This window comes from Letharia columbiana (assembly GCF_014066305.1).
Source record: "Letharia columbiana isolate WasteWater2 chromosome Unknown Sc0000012_s0, whole genome shotgun sequence".
Taxonomy (NCBI): domain Eukaryota; kingdom Fungi; phylum Ascomycota; class Lecanoromycetes; order Lecanorales; family Parmeliaceae; genus Letharia; species Letharia columbiana.
Genome location: NW_023501050.1, coordinates 3,161 through 23,696, shown reverse-complemented (window position 1 = coordinate 23,696; position 20,536 = coordinate 3,161). Strand labels below are relative to the sequence as shown.

At 51.2% G+C, this 20,536-nt stretch overlaps 6 protein-coding genes across 6 annotated transcripts; 4 read left to right on the top strand and 2 right to left on the bottom strand.

The window, feature by feature from the left end:
* Positions 1 to 1,092: 1,092 nt before the first annotated feature.
* HO173_004531 (uncharacterized protein) lies at positions 1,093 to 1,638 on the bottom strand (the record flags this gene model as incomplete). The annotated part of the gene is made up of 1 exon (XM_037306454.1): positions 1,093 to 1,638. The coding sequence occupies one exon, from the start codon at positions 1,636 to 1,638 to the stop codon at positions 1,093 to 1,095; it is 546 nt and encodes a 181-aa protein (XP_037166392.1).
* Positions 1,639 to 4,359: 2,721 nt separating this feature from the next.
* HO173_004530 (uncharacterized protein) lies at positions 4,360 to 6,351 on the top strand (the record flags this gene model as incomplete). The annotated part of the gene is made up of 7 exons (XM_037306453.1): positions 4,360 to 4,552; positions 4,604 to 4,641; positions 4,691 to 4,767; positions 4,820 to 4,867; positions 4,922 to 5,331; positions 5,382 to 6,113; positions 6,167 to 6,351. The coding sequence occupies 7 exons, from the start codon at positions 4,360 to 4,362 to the stop codon at positions 6,349 to 6,351; spliced, it is 1,683 nt and encodes a 560-aa protein (XP_037166391.1).
* Positions 6,352 to 7,264: 913 nt separating this feature from the next.
* On the top strand, positions 7,265 to 7,948 carry HO173_004529 (uncharacterized protein; the record flags this gene model as incomplete). The annotated part of the gene is made up of 1 exon (XM_037306452.1): positions 7,265 to 7,948. One exon carries the CDS (start codon positions 7,265 to 7,267, stop codon positions 7,946 to 7,948), a length of 684 nt encoding a protein of 227 aa, XP_037166390.1.
* Positions 7,949 to 9,445: 1,497 nt separating this feature from the next.
* Positions 9,446 to 10,641, top strand: HO173_004528 (uncharacterized protein; the record flags this gene model as incomplete). The annotated part of the gene is made up of 3 exons (XM_037306451.1): positions 9,446 to 9,950; positions 10,029 to 10,117; positions 10,171 to 10,641. 3 exons carry the CDS (start codon positions 9,446 to 9,448, stop codon positions 10,639 to 10,641), a joined length of 1,065 nt encoding a protein of 354 aa, XP_037166389.1.
* Positions 10,642 to 11,749: 1,108 nt separating this feature from the next.
* On the bottom strand, positions 11,750 to 14,185 carry HO173_004527 (uncharacterized protein; the record flags this gene model as incomplete). The annotated part of the gene is made up of 6 exons (XM_037306450.1): positions 11,750 to 11,875; positions 11,941 to 12,086; positions 12,147 to 13,446; positions 13,699 to 13,909; positions 13,967 to 13,975; positions 14,043 to 14,185. The coding sequence occupies 6 exons, from the start codon at positions 14,183 to 14,185 to the stop codon at positions 11,750 to 11,752; spliced, it is 1,935 nt and encodes a 644-aa protein (XP_037166388.1).
* A 738-nt stretch (positions 14,186 to 14,923) lies between these two features.
* Positions 14,924 to 19,687, top strand: HO173_004526 (uncharacterized protein; the record flags this gene model as incomplete). Its single annotated transcript, XM_037306449.1, has 3 exons — positions 14,924 to 16,653; positions 16,705 to 18,842; positions 18,918 to 19,687. 3 exons carry the CDS (start codon positions 14,924 to 14,926, stop codon positions 19,685 to 19,687), a joined length of 4,638 nt encoding a protein of 1,545 aa, XP_037166387.1.
* Between the last annotated feature and the right edge of the window lie 849 nt (positions 19,688 to 20,536).

Below are 20,536 nucleotides of genomic sequence, written 5' to 3'. Positions count from 1 at the left end.
GTCAACTGTAGGTCATGTACGTTGCAATTTTGGTTATTACCAGACTGCCTCGGAGCCATATCCAAAGTGCTAGACCGCGGCAGACAGCGCTCCCAACAGCAATACCGGTCCAACCGGGAACATCAAAGATACGCCGAGTGCCATTTGAGCACCCTCGAACTGCTCCGCGTGCATTCAGCATCAAGTTGGCACAAAATCAGCAGCCCCCATTAGTTTCCAAGTCCACGAGTAGATCCAAGTTCCACGGATCATTGTCGCAAAGTTCTCCCACGGTCCATTCAGGGTTCACGAAGGATCGTTCAGCTAGAGACACTTACACAATTACATGATGCAACTTTTTCAAGAGCTGATCCAGAACAACGCCATCGCGGAGGAATCGCCCGAATCGCGCAAACTCGAGGTATCCAAACCACTGCCCGAGCGAAAGACGGCAAAGAGACTTATTAAGCACAGTGAGTAAAGGCGTTTGCGATTTTGCTGGTTACTCTTGCCGATGATTGGGAGGTTTAGCAACCTTTTTGAGCGAATTTCGGGATCCAAAAGCAATAATCACTCAACGTTATTACTACTACAGATGATCAAGGTCAGCGTAGTCGGTTGCTCGGCAAATTGAATTGCGTCGCTTTTCTGATTAACCCAATACAGACTATAAACTCTGGGATATTAACTCTGAAACCCTGCAAGTCGGACGAAGTTGTGACGATTGTGCATCGTCTGAACACTTTTCTCGACAGCGGACAATGAGGAAGCTCTATAGCTCAGACTGATAGGGCTCAACTGTGACTCGCCATTACTGGCTGTTTTCTTGTTGTTGTTGTTATTTGAGAATGTGTATTGCCAACGTTGAATCTAGTCTATCTCTACTTCTCCTTGGCTGCGAGAGTAGGCACGCACAAGAGCAATGCAACCACCGACGGCCTGCGTGTTCTTCATCTTTTGCACACGACGCTTTAGCTGCCTCGCCATACCGGTAGCAGCTCTAGAAGCGCGCTCGTGAGGTTCAAATACTTTCTTCTCTGCCTGCACTGCGTCAACGACCGCTTGACATCAAAGCCTCTGAACAACCTGTCGCTCACTCACCCGCTCCTCCAGCTACTCCTTCACTGCATCAGAAATCGGATCGTCCGGCCCAAGCAATGACACCTTGATCCGATCCTCTGGCCCCGTGAGCATCCACCCGCCCGTCTTCTCCTCCCCGTACGACGAGGCCCTCCGACACAGTGTGCTGAGCCGGTCCAACGCCGCCGTCACGTCCACCCAGCTGCTCACCGCCGCCTCGCCCGCCTCGAGCTCCACCTGCGCGCGGCACCGCCCGAAGCGCTCCGTCGCGGGCAGCCGGTAGCCGTTGTTGGCGCCGTTTTTGTGGAAGGGGGCGCTGTCGTGGGTGTTGGGGAGGGCGCGGATGGCGCGGTGGCATTCGGGCCAGGAGGGGCGGTGGTCGGATTTGAAGAAGCCGGGTTTGCTGCATTTGTGGGTTGGGGGCGTGTAGCTGATGTTGTTGTTGGTGTTGTTTTTGTAGATGGTGATGGTGTTGTTGTTGTTGTTGTTGTTGTTGTTGAATTTTGCGGGTACGGTTGATGTCGTGGGGGTTGAGAGGACGAGAGGTATTAGTAGCAGGCTTATCCACTTGGAGAACATTCTCGTCTTCGGAGTCAATTGGCTTGGAGGAGATCGTACTGGTTTTCTTAATCGAGAGAAAAGGAAGATTTGTGCATGAGATCAACGGTGTCGACTGCCTTTATCGGGCGGATGGAAAAAGTCAAACCGTATCATGATGGTATGCTGGTTGGCGCATAGTAGAGTGTTTGTCGGCTGAGTGATTAATCGTTTGCCGCGCTACTATGTATGGTGAGTTGGAAAGGCGAACCATATGCAATCTACCGTATGCGAATCATACTGCGTTGCGTCCTTGCGCGGCTACACGCGTGCCGTCGTATGTCGTAGTAGCGATGAGTTATGCGCTTCCAGGTATCGAGAGGTACTGGAAAAGCATTGTGCTATAGACTAGCAACAACAGCTCTAGCTAGATCACCTATTTGGTCTAGATCTCTTTGCGCAAGTCCAAGATTCGTATGGAAGAGCAGTCCCATTTACGTAATGAACTTGAGGCTAGAGAATTTGCTCAATGAAGGATACTAAAAAGCGGCAACGCTGTTCGGAGGCCTTTAGGACATGGCTGGGGAGATTCATTTCGAACAGTGGCTTCTCCAAAAGCTCGACAAAATTCGATATATAAGAAACAAATTTCTTCTTCTTACGTTTTTTCCCGGTATCAACTGAATCGTTTTTCTTCTCGTTTTTCTTTCTATTGTGCTTCCCAACATCATGGCAAGCGAAGGGAGCTTTGGAGGAGTATTATTCGATAAGATTCCCAAATGCGATATTGTGCTCCTCCCAAATTGTCTCCGTGTGTCTTCATAATAGTTCTGTATTCCGCCAATTTGAGCCATCGCGGTCGCACATTTCATTGAGCTCTTTCGAGAGCTCCTCCACAGACGTACTAATGTCTGAAGAAGAATCTCGTCCGCTGAGTCCTACCACTTACATTTTGGGGCAGGATGTCCCCGGCCTTAATTCCGTTGAGGAGAGTTTCCAAAGCATTAGTAGATTTCCACTCCTTATGGCCAACTCCAACATTTGCTTGGTTCATTCCTAGTCGCAGAAAAGTGAAAAGCTGATCCAGCCTATACTATCGGGTCCGCGCTTTTCGAAAATGGTACCAAGTACAAAGGAAGCCGACTTGGTCTCAGGCTTCTTTCCTTTTGATGAAATGAAGGTGACCTCGAGAATTGTAACAGTTCTGCCAGCGTCACCCGAAGCAACTTGAGGAGAATATGGGCAATTTTCTGATGACGGTGGGGGGAAACGACTCGAGTGGAAGAAATTGAGTCAAGTTCTGAAATTATCCTGAAGAAGTAAGGGTGATTTAGCCTGCGGCTCCATGGACTGGCTCCACGGCCCCGAGACGGATTTGGAGCATTTACCTGCACCGTCGACGGACGATATTGCCTGTGCGGATGGTTGAGCTGCATTGACCGCTAGTTGACGAGCGAGATTATGAGGTCGACTAGCGCAGTAATTTGTCCCGCAGAAGGCGTGATGCTTTGCCAGAAAGGGGAACAGACATTAGGCCAGGAAGTGAGAGAGATGGCCAGGAGCAATGAATAGAGGTAGGGACAAGCTGTCTCGCAAATCATGAGCACTGGCTTTACAAAGCGGCGCTGCAGATCGATGAGATGGCATGAACGAGTTTTCAATGACAGGAACACAAAAGCAAACATCGGTCAAGAAGACCAGTATACCAACCGTAAATGGGGGATGCATTTCGCGACATGCAAGCCTCCATCACAGTGGCGGACTTTATTATAGGCTGCACCGCAGATTTACTACAGCAATAACAGCAAGGTGGAAGAGGTAAAAGAGATAGAAGAGACAAGACTCTAGTAGAAGAACAGGTAGTAGAAGCAGAGGTAGTTGAAGAAGAGGTAATAACGGTTTTTTCAAGACATAGTAGGCCGATAAGACCCAAAAAATAGTGGTTTAGACTCTCCGTGCCAGAAGCCTTAATGGCAATCAAAGGCCAGTGTTATTATACTAGTTTGCCAAACAATTTTGATGAGAGTTAGGCATATTGCGTCGGACTTATCGGATTTAAGAGTGTCAGGGTGGATTCTACTTTAGGCCGGCTTTAAATTATCTTGGCGCACGGAGATCTGCCGAGGGCCCGAAGAGCCTCCAATTCGTTACTGTAAGGACGCGCTCTCTCATTCCTTTCTTCTTCCTGCCGCCCACATCAGTAACAGTGCGCCTCGGGTTTCAGCAGACATCAGAGAGCGGTGTCGAAGCTGAGACTGCACTCCGTCTGAGCCAGTCCATTGCAGAATCCTGGCCGTTGCCCGGAAATGGAGAGACAAGCATCAAGGGTTGAGACACCTTCCTAATGGAGAGAATCGAATGTGCCTCATGTTGTCATGGTGCATTGACATCTGCGATAGAGCTTCCGACCTCCAATAATAACAAGTCGTCCCTGTCTGAACAAACGCAGTATGAGATCAATTCAACACTACATATTCAGTCCTATGGAACATCAGGCAGGTCATGGGACCGTGAAGGCAGTACCTGCCTTTTTTGGCTGCGTCTTCGTCTATGGAAGTCGGGCTATCACACGGAACCATGTCCTGTGCCAAGACGGTCAGAAGCGAAACCCCGTCATCATCTTGGAGTCTTGGAGTGACACCAGCCGTATCCCCCCACCTCATATACTCCTCCAGAGTACCCTTCTTCAAGTATCCTCATCCTCATATCCATATCTTTTCTACAGTACTTGGCCTTCAAGTACTGGTATTCCTTAGCATCATCATGCGTGCTGCGTTCTATCTCTCGGCATTCCTATGCGCATCATCAGCTGCAGCTTCTGGTGCCATCGATGCCTTCAAACGAGTTGACAGAGTCCTAGAGCCTAGAGTCGCCGCCCAGCACAATGCACCGGCCCATCATAGCCATGAGCGACTGCAGAAGCGTGCATCGCCCTACCTGAACAACGTCACACAGAGTGAGTGCACCGCAGATGTGATTCCCACCCCAGATGCTAATTAGGCACCAGAGTTTGTTGTGGACGGTACAAAGATCCCGGATGTTGATGTATGTTGGATCCAGAGTAAAATGGCGCTATAGGCTTACAGGCAGACAGTTCGATGTTGGCGAGTCCTATGCTGGATTGGTACCAATCTCGTCCGCCGCCAACGAGACTCGGAAGCTCTTCTTTTGGTGTGTCTGATCCAAAAACATGCTTCGTACCACGCTTACCATCGACATACAGGTTCTTTCCCTCCACAAACCCTGCTGCCACAGACGAGATTGTGATCTGGTAATGCAGCCGAGCTCATTCGTTCTGGTTCGCTTGCTGATCCATCGCTTCTAGGTTCAATGGTGGCCCTGGCTGCAGCTCCCTCAGTGGTCTCCTCACCGAGAATGGTCCCTTCACGTGGCAAGCCGGCACATTTGCTCCTACCAAAAACCCCTATACCTGGGTGAATTTGACGAACATGCTCTGGGTTGAGCAACCTGTGGGTGTAGGATTTACCCAAGGAACCCCAGACATCGTGAATGAGGTGGAACTTGCGCAACAATTCATGGGATTCTACAAGAACTGGGTGGACGATTTTCAAGTCCAAGGCAGCAAGGTCTACGTCACGGGTGAAAGCTACGGAGGGTACTACGTACCTTACGTAGCAGACGCTTTCATCAATGCCAATGACACGACGTACTACAATCTTGCGGGAGTGGCGATCAATGATCCTATTCTAGGTGATGGAGACCTGCAGCAGGAGGGTGGGTTGCTCACATCATGCTTCAGGGCATCTCTGCTGACTCGGTCTTAGTACCCGTCGTGCCATATTTGAATCATTGGGAAAACACGTTCGCCCTGAACGAGAGCTTCATGGCTGCAGCGCAAGCGCGTGCCGACTCTTGCGGATACACCGACTACATCAACACCTACCTCACCTTCCCACCACCTGGTCCGTTGCCATTGCCAAAAAACAGCTCCCTGGACTGTGACCTCTTCGACGATGTATTTTCTGCGGCGCTTGAAGTCAACCCATGTTTCAACATCTACCATATCCTCGACACTTGCCCTCACCTTTTCAACGTTCTCGGCATTGTCAACCAAGGTGACTATTTCCCTCCAGGAGCGCAAGTTTACTTCAACCGCAGTGATGTGCAAGCCGCTATCAATGCGCCTGTGGGCACAAATTGGATGCAATGCACAGACATCAACGTCTTTGAAGGTCCTTACGGCAACAACTCTCAAGGTGACGAGTCACTGGGGCCAGCTCAAGATGGAGTTCTGGCACATGTTATTGAGTCCACAAACAATACCATCATTGGTGTCGGAGGCTTGGATTATTTGCTTCCAATTAATGGTACCCTGTTGGCGCTTCAGAACATGACGTGGAATGGGCTTCAAGGGTTTCAGACCCCGCCGTCAAACAGCTTCTTCGTTCCCTACCATCCGGAGTATAATCTGGGTTTCCTTGCGGGAGCCGGTGACCTTGGCCAATGGGTAACTGAACGAGGCTTGACCTTCTACCATGTTGACCTGGCAGGACACGGTATGTAACTCTGCGCTCTTAAATATAATAGGAAACCCGCTGACGTTTCCCAGAATTGCCTGGCTATACACCAGGGGCTGCGTATAGAGTTGTCGAGTTGATGCTGGGAAGAATATCGTCCTTGAGCCAGACAGGAGATTTCACGACCCAGACGGGCAACTACACAGGCACGGTCCCCCTCACGAAGCGCGAAGGGTATGGACGCATGGTGAATCGTGGACCGAAGGCTTATGCCTGATTGCAGCATTGAAGATAGTATTTAAGCTTGCCTAGATGAATCACACAGGTCTAAATGCGTACATTGCTCTCGATATTGCTAGACGTCAGAACGAATCACAATTGACAAAGCATGCCGACTACTCACGTCACACCCAATCTCATGTTTCTATGTAGGTCTTGATTTTGTGTTGCTCGTTGCACCCGCAGCTCTTTGTACGAGGATCCACGATGGAGACTTTTATACTTTCGGCTCATTACCTTCAGTGGCTAAGTGTTTAATAGCTCGGGGAAGATGGAGCACTGGAAAGCTGAAGAAGGCGTTGAAGGTGGAAGTTCTTGCACCTGTGGTGGTCTCATTTTGCACACTGGCTTAAGGTCACTCTATTCTTGAAAGTCACTTTTTCTATTTGGCCATCTTTCCTTCAGCTACTTCATAATCTGACTTCGCTGGCTGCAAAATCTCATGCCCGACCGCAACAAGTGGTAGTACCTCCAGGGCTGGGCGACACCTCGGGTTTTTTTGGCGCTTTCGAAACTTACACCGTGGACTGTCACAAACCGCTTTACGGCTTTAGGCTCCCCATTCTATGGTAACCATACTCCTGCGTGTTCCGCGCCATTATTTGTGACGCTTCATGGCGTCTATTTGGTGGAACTTGCAGCTGTCCAAACCATGTCAAGTCGACTCAAATCTTCTCATAACGGTTTCTGGCGGCTCTAAGCCACATTCGTAATTTCAACACGCCAAGTTGTGGAAGAGACTTGAGTTGCAGCTTTGGGTTATATGTACGTTCCTTCCGAATGTTTCGCGTCCTTTCGTTGGACTGACTGTTTCTCACCTTCGTTGTCAGTACGGAAAGGCAGCTTTACTCGTCGAATCCTCTTCCCGCCACCCAAATCCCCACATCCCCAGTCCCCTTTAAACCTCCAACATGCATTTCTCCCTCACCACCACCCTCCCCCTCCTCTCCACCCTCCTCTCCCTCACCACCGCCAAACAAAGCACCGACGCCAACTGCTCCACCTTCGAGCCGACCTCAGCCTTCCAAATCTACTCCGATCTTCCCGACCTCTCGGTCGACCTCACGATCCCAAGCTACAGCAACCTGACCAACGGCACCACCAACAGCACGCGCCTCCTCTCCTCCCGCAGCAAGGCAAGGTCCCGACCCAAGTCCCGCCGCTCCGCCCACATCCCCTTCACCTTCTTCGTCTCCCAGGACGCCGGCAACACCAACCACCAAGACCTCGTCGTCGCCTTCGCGGGGCTCCCCTGCGGCGGGCCCGGCCCCTTCAGCTTCGAGTTCAACTTCCAGCCCCAGTCGGCCTACTTCGCCCAGGGCCAGGGCCAGATCAACATGTTCCGCGTCGACACGCTCGCCCTGGGGGATGCGCCCACCTGGAACGACGTCGAGCCGCTGACGGGCAGCCTGGTGGGCACGTTCGAGTTGCCGGCGGTGGGGAGCGAGGGGCCGGCTTTGCTGTTCCTCAATCAGTTGGTCTGTCAGGATCAGTTGGTGTTGCGGTTTGGCATCTCGAGGTACAGCGATGAGGGGGGGAGTGTGGCGTATCTCAATGCCGGGGGGATGGGGTTGAGGGAGAGGAATGGGTGTTAGAGGGGAGGGAGTGGTGTCGTTGGGTCGGGATGTGGGTGTAGTTGCAGGGGGGAGGAGGATTCGGTTGGGAAGGGGATGGGGCCCATGGTGCACTTTCCTCGATTGCTGACGTGCACGGTCTTTGGTTTTCTCTCGGCGCTGGAACCGGCGTTGAAAAGTTGGGAGAGCATGGAGTCTGTGAAGAAATAAAATTGGGAAGGCCGATTCCTTCGTGTCACTTGCCCTCTATCTTTGTATCGGTTTTACGTCCGTTGGCTGGTAGTGACGTATAATGACGTTCTTACGACATTAGTCGGTCATTTCAATGATATGGTCGACGCCGTATAGGGGTTCGCCACAGTCTTTAGTATGTAGTTCGAAGCTAGCGGGCAACCTTACCTGTGCCATCTTTTTGTCTTTATCTGTGTTGGTTATTTTGACCTCATTCTAGATTCCAATAGTGAGAAGACCTTGCGAATCCGTCTAAGGTCTCGAAAAACAGGTGAGACGCAACATCCCAACTGCTCTATTCAGTCAGGAGGATGACTGGGAGACTATCACTTATGGCACAAAAGGCCGTCAACTGCAAAGAGGGTGACTAGTACCAGAATTCTCGGTAGGGTACGGTGATAAAGGCAGTGATAGTGACAATGACAGTTGAGGCAGTGGCCAACATATTCAATTGCTGAGAGTGTTGTTGGAGGGTATATGGCGCTGGTACAATGGTGCTGCGGTGCTTCTTATTTTCTGAGACGCGGAAGCGAAAGCTAGCCATACGCTCTACCGTACCCATATGTGGCTAGTGAAAGCACTAGACCCAGTGAGAGTAGCGCGATGAACTCAGAGTCCTTGAGACATCGTCGAACATCCAACCATTGTATGAATCTTATCTCTGTAAGCTCACACGAACTTGCCATGCGCATTAGTACTCATATCGTTGATAGCATCAAGCTCTCCTCCTGTCATCAGCGTCCTTGGCCAAAGAACAAGGAGAGAAATGTCGAATATGATGGGCTGCGGGAGCCAACTTCACACGTACAGTAGGATTACGCGAATGATCTATTGATTATGTGAGTGCTGATATAGTACCGATGACACCATGGACGTTCTCGGAGAACTAATTCCCAATTCTGCTCTGATTCATCATTGCCATTGGCAGCCTCAAAAGTTCTCAGAACGGGGGTTGGGTTTTTCTGGTGTCCTGACTCACATTGCCGCTGTTGGCAACCTGCTGGTGTATCTAGAGTCGGAATAGAGAACGGAAAGTTGAGGGTTACTTGACTCACTGCAAAGCTTGTTCGCGATAGTTTCACCCGTCATTTGGTACAAAGAACGGCTTTCTTGCAGGGCTTGGCGATAAAATATGAGCAATATTTTTATTGGTGTTTGATGAAAAGTGCATTATCTCGTCGACTCATAAAACCTGTTCAAAAATTTGCAGCACGGTGGAATCACTGAGCTCACTAAATACTCTTCTCTACTATTATAGTAGCCACTTTACAGGTCAGATCGCTCAACATGGCTAACCCAGCTGGCAAGGCCATTCTTACTGTCCTTGGCGTATTCGGCTCAATGGTAGGCTTCACTGGCTTCCTTCCCAATGAGTTTCCCAACAAAGAGATCCACAAGGTCGATCGACAGCAGCAAGCTCAAGACTCAATGGTACGCGTCGTAGTAGGACTCAACGGCGTTGAAGGGCTCACGGAAGCTGATGGACCCATACCAGCCGTCGTCGCCTTCGACGAAAACAAGAAGTACATTGGCGCCTCGGATTGGAGTCGAGGGTTCGGGTCTATCGGGTCTGGTGGATATGCTGATATTTGGGTTTCGCAGAAGAAGGGCCCGGGCAGACAGGCAACATATCTGCAACTGCTAGGCCATAACGATGGTATCTGTATTGCCTATATTTCTCAAGTCTGGGGAGATGGAACGCCGAGAGGATGGTTGGGAGACATGGGCCAAGCTTGCGGGAAGCGATATTACTATTCGAATATTGTTGTCGGAGACAACGATCACCGTCCATGTAAGTATTGTATCTGGAACTCCTGTGGACATCCTTAGACAGGCACAGGAAGTTACACCAGATGCTTACACATTTTAGACTGCACCTGGCTGAATAGAGATGCCGGTAGCGACGGTAGTGACAAGCTCGAACACATTGAAGCAGCGGCAATGCAGATTCACATGGAGGTACCTCGTTCCCTATCCTAATACTTGAGACAAGCATTGACCCCCTGTCATAGGCTTTCACGAACTTTACTGAAGACTACAACACCGACCCCGGTTTCTACTGTCGGGAACCCGCCATGCTCTTCCGCCGCAAATTCAGCTACGAACTTTACCACGATGATTACGAATTCGACGGACTACCTGACCCGGGAAGGATACACTTCTGGTATGCCACGGACGCAGACTCCATGCCTCGCAAGAAGCGCAGTCTACCGCCTCGACGCTCCTCAAGATTCGATGGCCGTCTCATCACGAGTGTCCACGGGCAGCATAGCGCCCGTCAACTTTGCGAGAATGACCACTCTTACGGTCCGGACTTTGTCTCGTATGCGGAGAACGTGTTCTGCGATATGGGAACGAGGGAACACTGGCCGCTCTGTGATGGGTCGGTCGAGGATGAGTGTTACAGCATGGCCACCCGTTCTCTGGTCACGCGCTCGGGATACGTGAAGAGGAGCCACGTCCGTGTGGAGAGCTGGGATTAAAATGCGGGATCATCAGTCTCAGCTGTGGAGGCACATATAGCCTCGCCCGTGCTCCGATGAGCATGTCCCGCCCCATACGGGCTACGTATACAAATTCAGACCACTTGTATCATCGCGCAACCACGATCAAACGATCATGGAGCATATTTCCGCAATCACCACTTTCTGCCATTACCTCCCGTCCCCGTCTCCTTCTCGAGCCTCTCGCTTCACCGCCTGCTCGTCCCTAGCTTTTGAATGTCTGCGCGCAAGATGTCTCCGGCAACGCATCATTCTTCCCACCATGCGTGACTTCTGTCCCAATCCCCATCTTTTGGCCAACATACACGCGTGCATCAGCGAGGCGCCCCGGGGTCGCCACGGGCGTATCCACCGCTCCCTCTTTGCCCAATCGCTCAGTTTGGGAGTCACGAGTTATACGTACTCTCGTCGCCACCCACCGATAGGGATGCGATCGTGTCCACAATATCTACGAGTTGGAGAGAGGACGCCCAGGCTCCGATCCTGACTTCTGTGCGTCCTGCTCTTTAGCGAATTCAACATCCGTGGCTCCCGTCTTATGTACTCCGGCCAATCGCTGCACCTACGGTCTTCATTTTGTATATCATGCTTCGATGCATCAACGACCCAATGACGCCGCCTCGACGGGATGGTTTCGCAATTCGGCTTCGCTTGCTTCGCACTAGGCAGGGTTGGAAGGTCGGTGTGAGATTTGTTCAGGAGAGAGAGGGAGGGAGGCAGGCAGGCAGGCAGGATGTTTCATCGTTGGGAAATTGTCATGGTGCGTTAAGAGATGGGGTTGGATGAGGTACGTTGGCCTGTGTTTTCTGGGCCCGGGATCATGGGCTTATGCAGCAACCTTGGGAGCTATGGAAGCGGTGGATTCTTAACCTTTTTTGCAGTATGTACAGCGAGGTGGGAGTCTTCTACGGTCGGTCCTACGGGCATGGGTGGCGGTTTTGCAGGGTGGCACAGGCTTCTTGAGCATCGGTGACCGGGCTCGAGGCCTATGTATCGAACGATGATGGAGCAAGGGGATTTCAGGCGCAGTCTTGCACGACGAGATGATATCGTAACGCTATGTTCTACTGAGTGCTACTTCTGGCTTCTATTTCAGCGCTTTGGCAACATTCCATGCCTCGACGACCTCGAGCACGGAGTCTATATGCTTGACGTCTAATCGTTGGTTCTGCTCGCGCGCAATGCTTCGCGCGCTCCCGACGGCGTGTTTGATCTGTTGAGCATGGTCAGTGTCTATCTTTTGTGGGGATGCTCGGCGGCGGGTAAAATATAACGTACTTGGCGCCCATTCATGACGTGTTCGGCGAGCTTCGATACCTCCGGGTAGGTGATAAGCCCGTCGGCTCGCTCGATGAACATTTTCCAGATGGTCCGCCGCGCGGCGACGTCGAGGTCCGGGTAGTGGATGGAGAAGTGGATCCGACCTGGATGAGCGTCGCTGTCAGTCCACAATGGTTGCCGAAAGTGCAATGGAAGGTACTCACTCTCGAAAGCCGGATCGCAGTCCCCAATGCGATTGGTGGTGAGAATCAATATCCCTTGAAAGTACTCCAGTTGCCGTAAGAAAATCGAGACTAGAGCATTTCGAGCCACATCTTTGGTGTCGCGCTCCTGGAGAAATACGTCCGCTTCGTCTAGTAGCAGCACAGCGGACCATCGATGCGATAATTCTAGGATCAGGGTCAACTGCTTGTCCACCTTTTCCACATCAGTACCCAGTTCGCCAGCGCTAACGGCATACAATGGCCTCTTGGTCACTTCCGCCACAGCTTCTGCCGTCAAGGTCTTACCACATCCAGGACGACCACTCAGGAGACCGATGAGACCGAGACCTTTCCCTTGAATGACATCGTCGTAGCCGGTACCTTTGGAGGAATGCTGCTTGACAAGCGAATGGATTAGAGTCTTCTGCTTCGCACCAATGACGAGCGAATGGAATGGCTCGTCGCTCCAGACGACTTCTTGTAAGCGAGAGACGGGGAACCCGCCCCATTTCTTGTCACCGAACCCAAAGCCACCCACGAAAGGCGCACAGATAAGATGTTGGTCGTCTGAGAGTTGCGTTCTGTCGAGCGTCGACTGCACGGTTGGAATGCAAGCCCAGTTTGGGTTGTACGTGCGGAAGGAGGCAGTGTCGATCATTGCGCGGCCGTGGGTGCTGAATTTGAAGCGGTTTACCTCGTAGCGGTCGTTCATCGTTTCTCGCATGGCTGGCCCGCTGGTCTCCCAATATGTGTTGCCAATCATACGTGCGTACTTCTTACCTCGTTCAGTCACCTCTTTCCGGATTTGCCCCGGGTTCGGCGCATATTCCAGAGGATGTACGATGAGATCCTGGATTCTTCTCGCGCCATCGTACTGGTCGATCTCCAGGTCGGAGTGGAGATCGGGTCGGCTGGCTATGCCAAGATCTTTGGTATATCCGAATTTGAGCCCGTCGTCTGCGATCATGTCGCACATGACATGCCAGTAGGGTGTGCCATCTTTTCGGAAACGCTGTCGGATGCGACGCATCAATAATACCTGAGGTTGTTCGGTGTATTGGTGGAAATGGTACATCATGCAATTGGGCGTAAATAAAGCCCAGAGTAGTGACCACGTGACCTCATTGGCGGGCAGCATATTTCCCAAGCTGGCGATGTTGCTTCCGTGCTGCTCTTCAACGTATTGCAGGGCAACAGAGAGGTCAGCGACGAGGGATGAATCCGCAGCTTCGTTTTTTTCTTCGAGTGATAGCCGGTCTTTCAGGGCGAATCGAGAATGGAAGAAGAGGCTTGGATCAGCCTAGATGTTCCGCAGAAATATTAGCAAAGTAAAGAGATTCTACTTCAGTAGGTAAAGTAGCCTAGAAAGCCAGCATTCGATTCTCCAAAACATAGAAGTTGTTGGATTGAATGGACGATCCTGGTGCATTTGCTACGCTACTTGCATGTATTGCAAGTTCCCGTGTCTATAGCTGCAGCATTCCATGACGGCTGACAGGCAACTTTCCCGGAGAAGTGGCAATCCAGCTCGTCAAGATACAGAGTGACTTACAAATGGAGGCTCCTTCAGGAGCGATAGACCCTCCACATCTTTGTTCATCTCGATAAGAACATCACGTAGGGCTGGGCTTTTGACATCGACCTCGGTGTGGGTATGCTGGCCTTTGTGGTTGATAATGCGTCTTTCGACCAAGACGGGCTTCTTCCTGTCGAGCTTCTTGTCTGGTTTGCCGGACTTGACAAGCTTTGTGGTGTATGTGCGCCTGATGGGGTCAGTATTGGGGGCACGATTTCCTGGCAAAGTCTCCAGAGAAGCTTACAAATCGAATCTGTGAAGCAAGGTGTCAGTAGAATTCCAGGGACGTGTAACCCGAATCGCGAGCGAACCAGACTCACACTTCGGCGTATCGCAATATGCGGTTTGGAACTGGCTTCCCTGACTCTGCCTTGTCCTTCTCATCTTCCTTCACACTTGTCACCCTCACTTGCACCTCTTTCTTGACATCCTTTTCGCCGCCGTCGACTGCGATCTCACCCATGGCTGCAAAGCGGGATTGCCCTTCTCTCGTGTCGAGTTATTCGCGGAAGGCTTCCCCGGGTGCTAGGCTCTGAGCGACAATATTGTCGCTCTTCTTTGCATTCGGACACTGGAGCAATATTGGGAGAGTATGGAAGCTTTGGACGGCAAACGATGTTATATCAGCTGGCAAAAGCCAATGCGAGCTTATGCGCAGACCCTTACCGACCGTGTGGCTGAGGTCCGCCGTCCGCCGTTAATATCATTCAGCTGGCGAGTTTCTCCCGAGGTGCGCTTGCTTTTTTCCGCTGCTCAGCTGCGGCTCGCGCGCAGCTTATATGTCTAGATGGAGTTAGAATGGCTTGTAAAATATTGACTTTACATTATCAGGCGACCAATATAGGCCAATCTAGAGGCGCTTGAGCGTTCACTAAACATCTGAGTGTTTGCCTACAAATAAAGTTTGCTCAGCCCCCCGGCGGACTTTGCCCTTCTGACCAATCAGCACGCCCGGTCGAAATATCAAATGCCCACTTACTTTCCAGTTTATCTCAGCTCGTTGACACTAGAAGAATAATCTCACCGCTGCTTCTGTGTGGCTTGTCACCCGTAACTCGCCCAATATGAGTATCAAGCTCACTTCCACACTGCCCAAGCCGAATGGAAAGAAATATATTTGAGTAACCCTTGGTGCTCTTCAAGAAGGCTATCTGAGGACTGCTTCAACATTTTCCCCGTAACAGTCCAATAGCTACCAAGCATGGGTGCCATGAAAGAGCTAAGGTATCCGGCTCACTTCCTTGAAGAGGCAATCGATTATACTAATCAGTCAAACGATAGGACCCCATCCGGTTTCGAGCATGCTTTTTACGAGTACATTCGCAATCTACCGGAAAAGAAGAGCAAGAGGTCAATGCTGGCTCGTCTTGATCTCAATAACCCTCCAACGCCGGAAGACATACAGGAATCTCTTCGCCAAATAGAGACGAGACATGCCCAGAAGCCGTCCATAAAAATCATGAAGAGAGTTCTAGGCCCGGTTGTCGCGGTACTGAAGGACTATTACGGCGTCGTCGACACCCTGTCGCAGGCCGATCCGACACCGGGATGCGTCCTCTGGGGTGTTTTGAAGGTCGCGATCGATGGTTTGAGTCGCTTCATTGACCTCATCGACAAGATCAAGGCCGAAGTGCTGTCCCTATCAGCGCAGCTGCGGCGATTAACTTTATACGATGAGCTCTACGGCCAGTCTCTGGACATGCAGGAGCTCTTGTTCAGCTCGTACAAGAATGTCTTCAGGTTCTGGTCCAGAGTGGATAAGGAGTGCAGCCGGTGCGGTCTCAATGCCTTGTTGCGAGCATCTACATCTTTCAGTATAAAGAAATTGCAGGACATTGTCGATGACTTGAAAGAAGATGCCGACCAGATTGACAAGGTTGCGGCGATAATAGAAGGGCAGTACGCCGGGACAGAACGCATGGAGGCTAGCCTTGAGAGATGCGAAAATAGAAAAGAGCGAGATGATGGGTCTGCTTGGAGAAGGCAAATGCAGAGTGACCGCATTCGGTCCTGGCTTGGCGGTCAAACCATCAACGAATCCACCTTACATAGGCACCGCAATAACCTCGATGTCAACCGGCACGCAACCGGATCTCCGACATGTGAGTGGCTCTTCGAGGACTCGCACTTCCAAGACTGGATCAAAGGGACATCTTCTAAGCCAATTCTTTGGCTATTTGCCGGGCCTGGTTCCGGCAAGAGCGTGTTGTGTTCCCATGCCATCGAATACGTAAGAAATCTGGGCGACACCCAAGCTCAGTGTCTTCATTTCTATGAATTCGACAACGAGCATACAGCCATCGTCACCGCCCGAAACCTGGCCACTCAACTTTTCGAACGTTACTGGCTCCTGAATCAAGATGTTCCGGAAGATTTACAGATAACGTCCCAAAAGAGTAGTGCGGATTTGATCAACGTGTTCGAGTTCATGCGGATTCTCGTTGGTAAGCTCCCTAAAGTCTACATCTTCCTCGATGGCCTAGATGAGGAGTGCACTGTGGCTAGATGGAAAGAAGCTAGTAAGATCGTGGAGTTTGTCAATCTTTTAGCGGAGACTTCCGCAAAGACCGTACGAGTCTGGTATAGTTCCCAAGACAGGCCTATCATCCGGCAATACCTAGAGAGTCATCTGGTTCTGAATGTTAAAGAGCAAATCAGGGTCGCAGTCGACGAGCACATTTCCCTAAAGGTACCAGGAATCTGCAATCCCGAGGTAGACCAGGATACCCGAACGTGGATACTGAGCGAGCTGAAGCAACGTGCCGATGGAAATTTCCTTTGGGCAACTCTGATGCTGAAGACCATCGAGAACGAGGTGAGCAGCTTCGACGAGATGGAGTTGTTCATCAAGGAAGGTCTGCCAAAAGATCTCGATGCGTACTACAGACGTATCATTGCTCGATATGAAAAGCGGGAGCGGGAGCTGGCCAGGTTAGACTCTTTTATTGTTTGTGTTTTCTCTCAGCGTGCTTACTAGTTTAGCAAAATCTTCTCTTTGATTACGTTCGCTAGGCGGCGTCTTCGGTTGACCGAATTAAGAGAAGCTATCGGTATAATTTCTTCAGAGAATCCTAGGTCATTGCAGAATCGCAACATTCCCTGGCGACAGGCTGTCGAGAAGATTTTTGCACCACTCATTGAAACGCAATCAGACCCTGAGAACCAAGGAGAGCGTTTCTGCTTTCTCTTCCACAGCACAGTCAGGGACTTCCTGATACGCAATCAGAGTATCTTCCAGCAAGAATCGCCAAGCCCCACCATACACTCAATATCTGAGCTCACAATCGCTAACGCATGTCTTCTCTACTTATCGCAGAACAAATATGCGCAACTTCTGACGAGAGATGCGGGACAATGGTTGACGACCTTCAAAGATAACATAAAAGACCATCATCTGGTTACCTATTCCGCGAAGTACTGGGACAAGCATTTTGACCACGTCGAAGAGACAGCGGAGCTTCGTCAAAAGATTGAAGACTTCCTCACATCCTCGAACTTCCAATCGACGATCCAACTTCAAAGCCTTTTCGTCCAGGGCCATTTTGACCTCTATACTACCAGTTGCTGCTCTCCCAATCACAAGTTCACCAAGCGTGTCTTCCCAAAATGGTTCGCAAGCCACGACTCGGACGGCTACTCCCAGTTCGCCAAGAACTATCGAAGCTACATAAGCGAATGGCACAATCTGCTCGACTGCGCAAATTGCGAGGAACCGCGCTGCTACCCTCATTCGGCCGTAAAGCAGCTTGCAGGGGAGCTCGACCGCTGTCTATGGGGCGCACTAGGTCCTCGAAACTTCCTCTCGCGGAACTCTGGCCGGTACACCAGCTTCATGTTGTGGGATGAAGGCGACGGTGGATCAGGGAAAATGCCATATCATGAGGCCATATCTCAGAATGGTAGCAAACTTGTTGTATTCCAGCCGTCAGGCGAACCCGCAGATGCAGCAGACTTCACCTTCCATCACAAGACTTGGAACTTGCCTGACCGAGAAGTACCCGCACTACTCGAAGTTAATACCACTATCTCAGCAAGCCTCGATCAAAAAAGGTGGGCCGATGCTGACTTAAAATCAATATCCTTCACCCCCGACCTTCATTTTCTGCGGATCGGATCTCAGATGTTTTCTGTGAACAGCGGAGGCGAGTACCACGCAATTGATGGCTTGGACATAGTATTTGAACATCCAAATGCCTGCTTTGAAGACATCACAAGCCGAGATTCGCTTCTAATTGTAGCGTCAAGACGAAAGATGCCAGCGAGCACGGAACCTCGTGGTCGTGCGGCGGCTAAAGCGGACCAACCAACGGTGAAAGCACTCGAAAGTACAGGCAACCCACTCACAGACAAGAGTTTTGGCAAGGATCTGAGCGCCACACAGTGCCGGCATTGCTCGCGCGAACCTTCTAAAAGCAACCACGCTTCGGACACCTCTCCTGCAAAAGGAAAAGATTCCAGCGAAAAGGAAGAGAATGACAGTGACGCGTCCAATCCTTCGGAAGAGATATCAGGATGGAATTCGGCCGAAGAGAGCTGGAGCGAGGGATCTACCGAGATCGATGAGCTAGGCAACCCCTTGACCTCATCAGATGAGTCTAGCTCCAATTCCAGCGAAGCGGATGTAGACACCGACGAGGAAAGTGAGACCCCAAAAGATGACGCCGCTTCTGACACTGCTGTCAATAGCTATGGTCAATTATACGAAGAATCCGACAGCGACGGTGGAGACGTTGATTTTGACTGCGGATCTGAAGAAGAGTCTTATGACGGAGATTATGAATCTGACTGGAGCAGCGACAACAATCAGGAGGAAGACCTTCACTTTGATAGCGATGACGAAGAGAGGCTAGTCAGGCGTATGGCGTATTCGAGACAGGACAGGAAACGTGATGCCAAGGTACAACAAGGCGTACTCACAGTTTATGACCTTGCTACCGCTCCACCAACCCAGATTTTCACCTTTACGCATCAGCTGCCTGTCATGCTCTACGATTCTCCGCCGGCGATCCATCCGAAAAAGCCGCTCGTGGTATGGCCGCTCTATGGAGGCGATGTTCTATTCGCAGACCTTGAAGGAAAGTCTTACTTCATCAGGAGAGCCAGAACCACAACGCGCAAAAGTAGGCCTTCCTATTCCCTCGTACCTTATGAAAGTCCGAGCTTCAATGGACGTGCCTACTGACTTATTCATCAAGCCCGCCACGTCTTTATGAAATTCCACTTCTCCCCCTGTTGCAAATACCTGCACATCGCCTCCCTTGAAGCGCAACAAATGAAGCAATCCAGATCTGAAATAAAAGCTGGCACCAAACCACATCTGGCCCTCTCCGCCTTTATCTCCACCCACCGACTTTCAACCCGGAAAACAACCCGAAGCCCGCCAACCCTCATCCACCGCGTCAAGACCGTTCTTGGAAGCACCACCTCTCTCTGCCCTACCAGAATGCCTGTCGAAGTGACCTGGGCTGAGAAGGAAGTCTATCTCTCCAGCAGCAGCGATTCAAACCAACTCACGGTAGTGCGCGTCGACCTATTCCCACCAGCCCCGGATGTTCCAACTGCCGAATACAACGCCGTCTCCGTCCCCAGACTCCCGATCCTCCTCCCCGAATCAGCTCGCTCTCGCTCAGTGCACTACTACCCACCCCAACCTAACACCACCCACGCGCTCATCATTATAGGAAGCTGGGCGTGTAATCCAGACACTGATGACGACAAGAACAATACCACACCTGAAGATGCTCCGAACGAACACGACACCATTCAAGGTCTCCCCGACACTGTCTCCCCGCCCATCGGGTTTTATGTAGACGTGGAGAAAGATCTAGGGGGATGGGGCGCCAGCAATGCGGAAGAGGTGATCGATAAGGATAAGGATAAAGGTCAGTTGAAGCAGAAGATGGAGATCTTCGCTGGGGAGGACGATTGCGATCTCGAGCATTATTTCTTCACGAGGAGACGATAAGGAAGGGGGCGGGGGGGCATGCTGAACGTTGACTGGTTGGCTGGTCGGGACTTTTGCGGAATTCGAAGTATTGTCGCGTTTCATGTTAGCTCACATACACGTCACTTAAGGCGGAAAGCATATTTATGACTTTTCTTGTATCCCTTTGGCCACTGATATCTCACACACCTATCCCCCAGGCTAGCTATCAAACAAGAGAATCTCCCAGTCGACTTTCGGCACCCCAAGCATTCTTGCCGGACGGTAATAGCTCTACGATCCGATAATGAGGCTTCGACGGGACTTGTACGGGGACCTGAAGTTTAGCGGTGGGACTCACTGGGAGCAAATCGTGTGGGCTTGGGGGAGCAGCCGTATTCGGGCTTACAGGAAGTGATCCGGTACGACGGGCAGTGGCGTATCGGACGGAATGTGGTGTGTACAACTGAGAGTGGTGCGTTTCAAGTGGGACTTTTCCGAGCGTGAAAGGGGAGGTTTGTACTGGCAGCGGCAGGTGGAAGTGAGCGAAAGGAGGTCGAGCGCACGAGTCGGGAAGGGGAGAGACTCGGTTTGTCTTGTTTTAGAGTGATTAGGACTGGCAGTCGATGGTTGGGTAGTTGCCACGATAGAGCAAGCCAGTCGACTCTGGTAGCATGGCTTGTCGTGGGCTATTGTTGGCCATTGTAAAGGATTTCGCCAATTGTCACGTGGTGGAGCCGATGGGGTCGGCCCCGGCTTCGGGACATTTGACCGGGTGCGCTAGCCGACGGGAGAAAGGCTCTCCCGCGCCGAGACATACGAGCAGCTGATGCCAATCCGAGCTTAGCGCATCAAGTCATCGCAAAGTTTGTTCTTGGAGAGCTCCTTCCT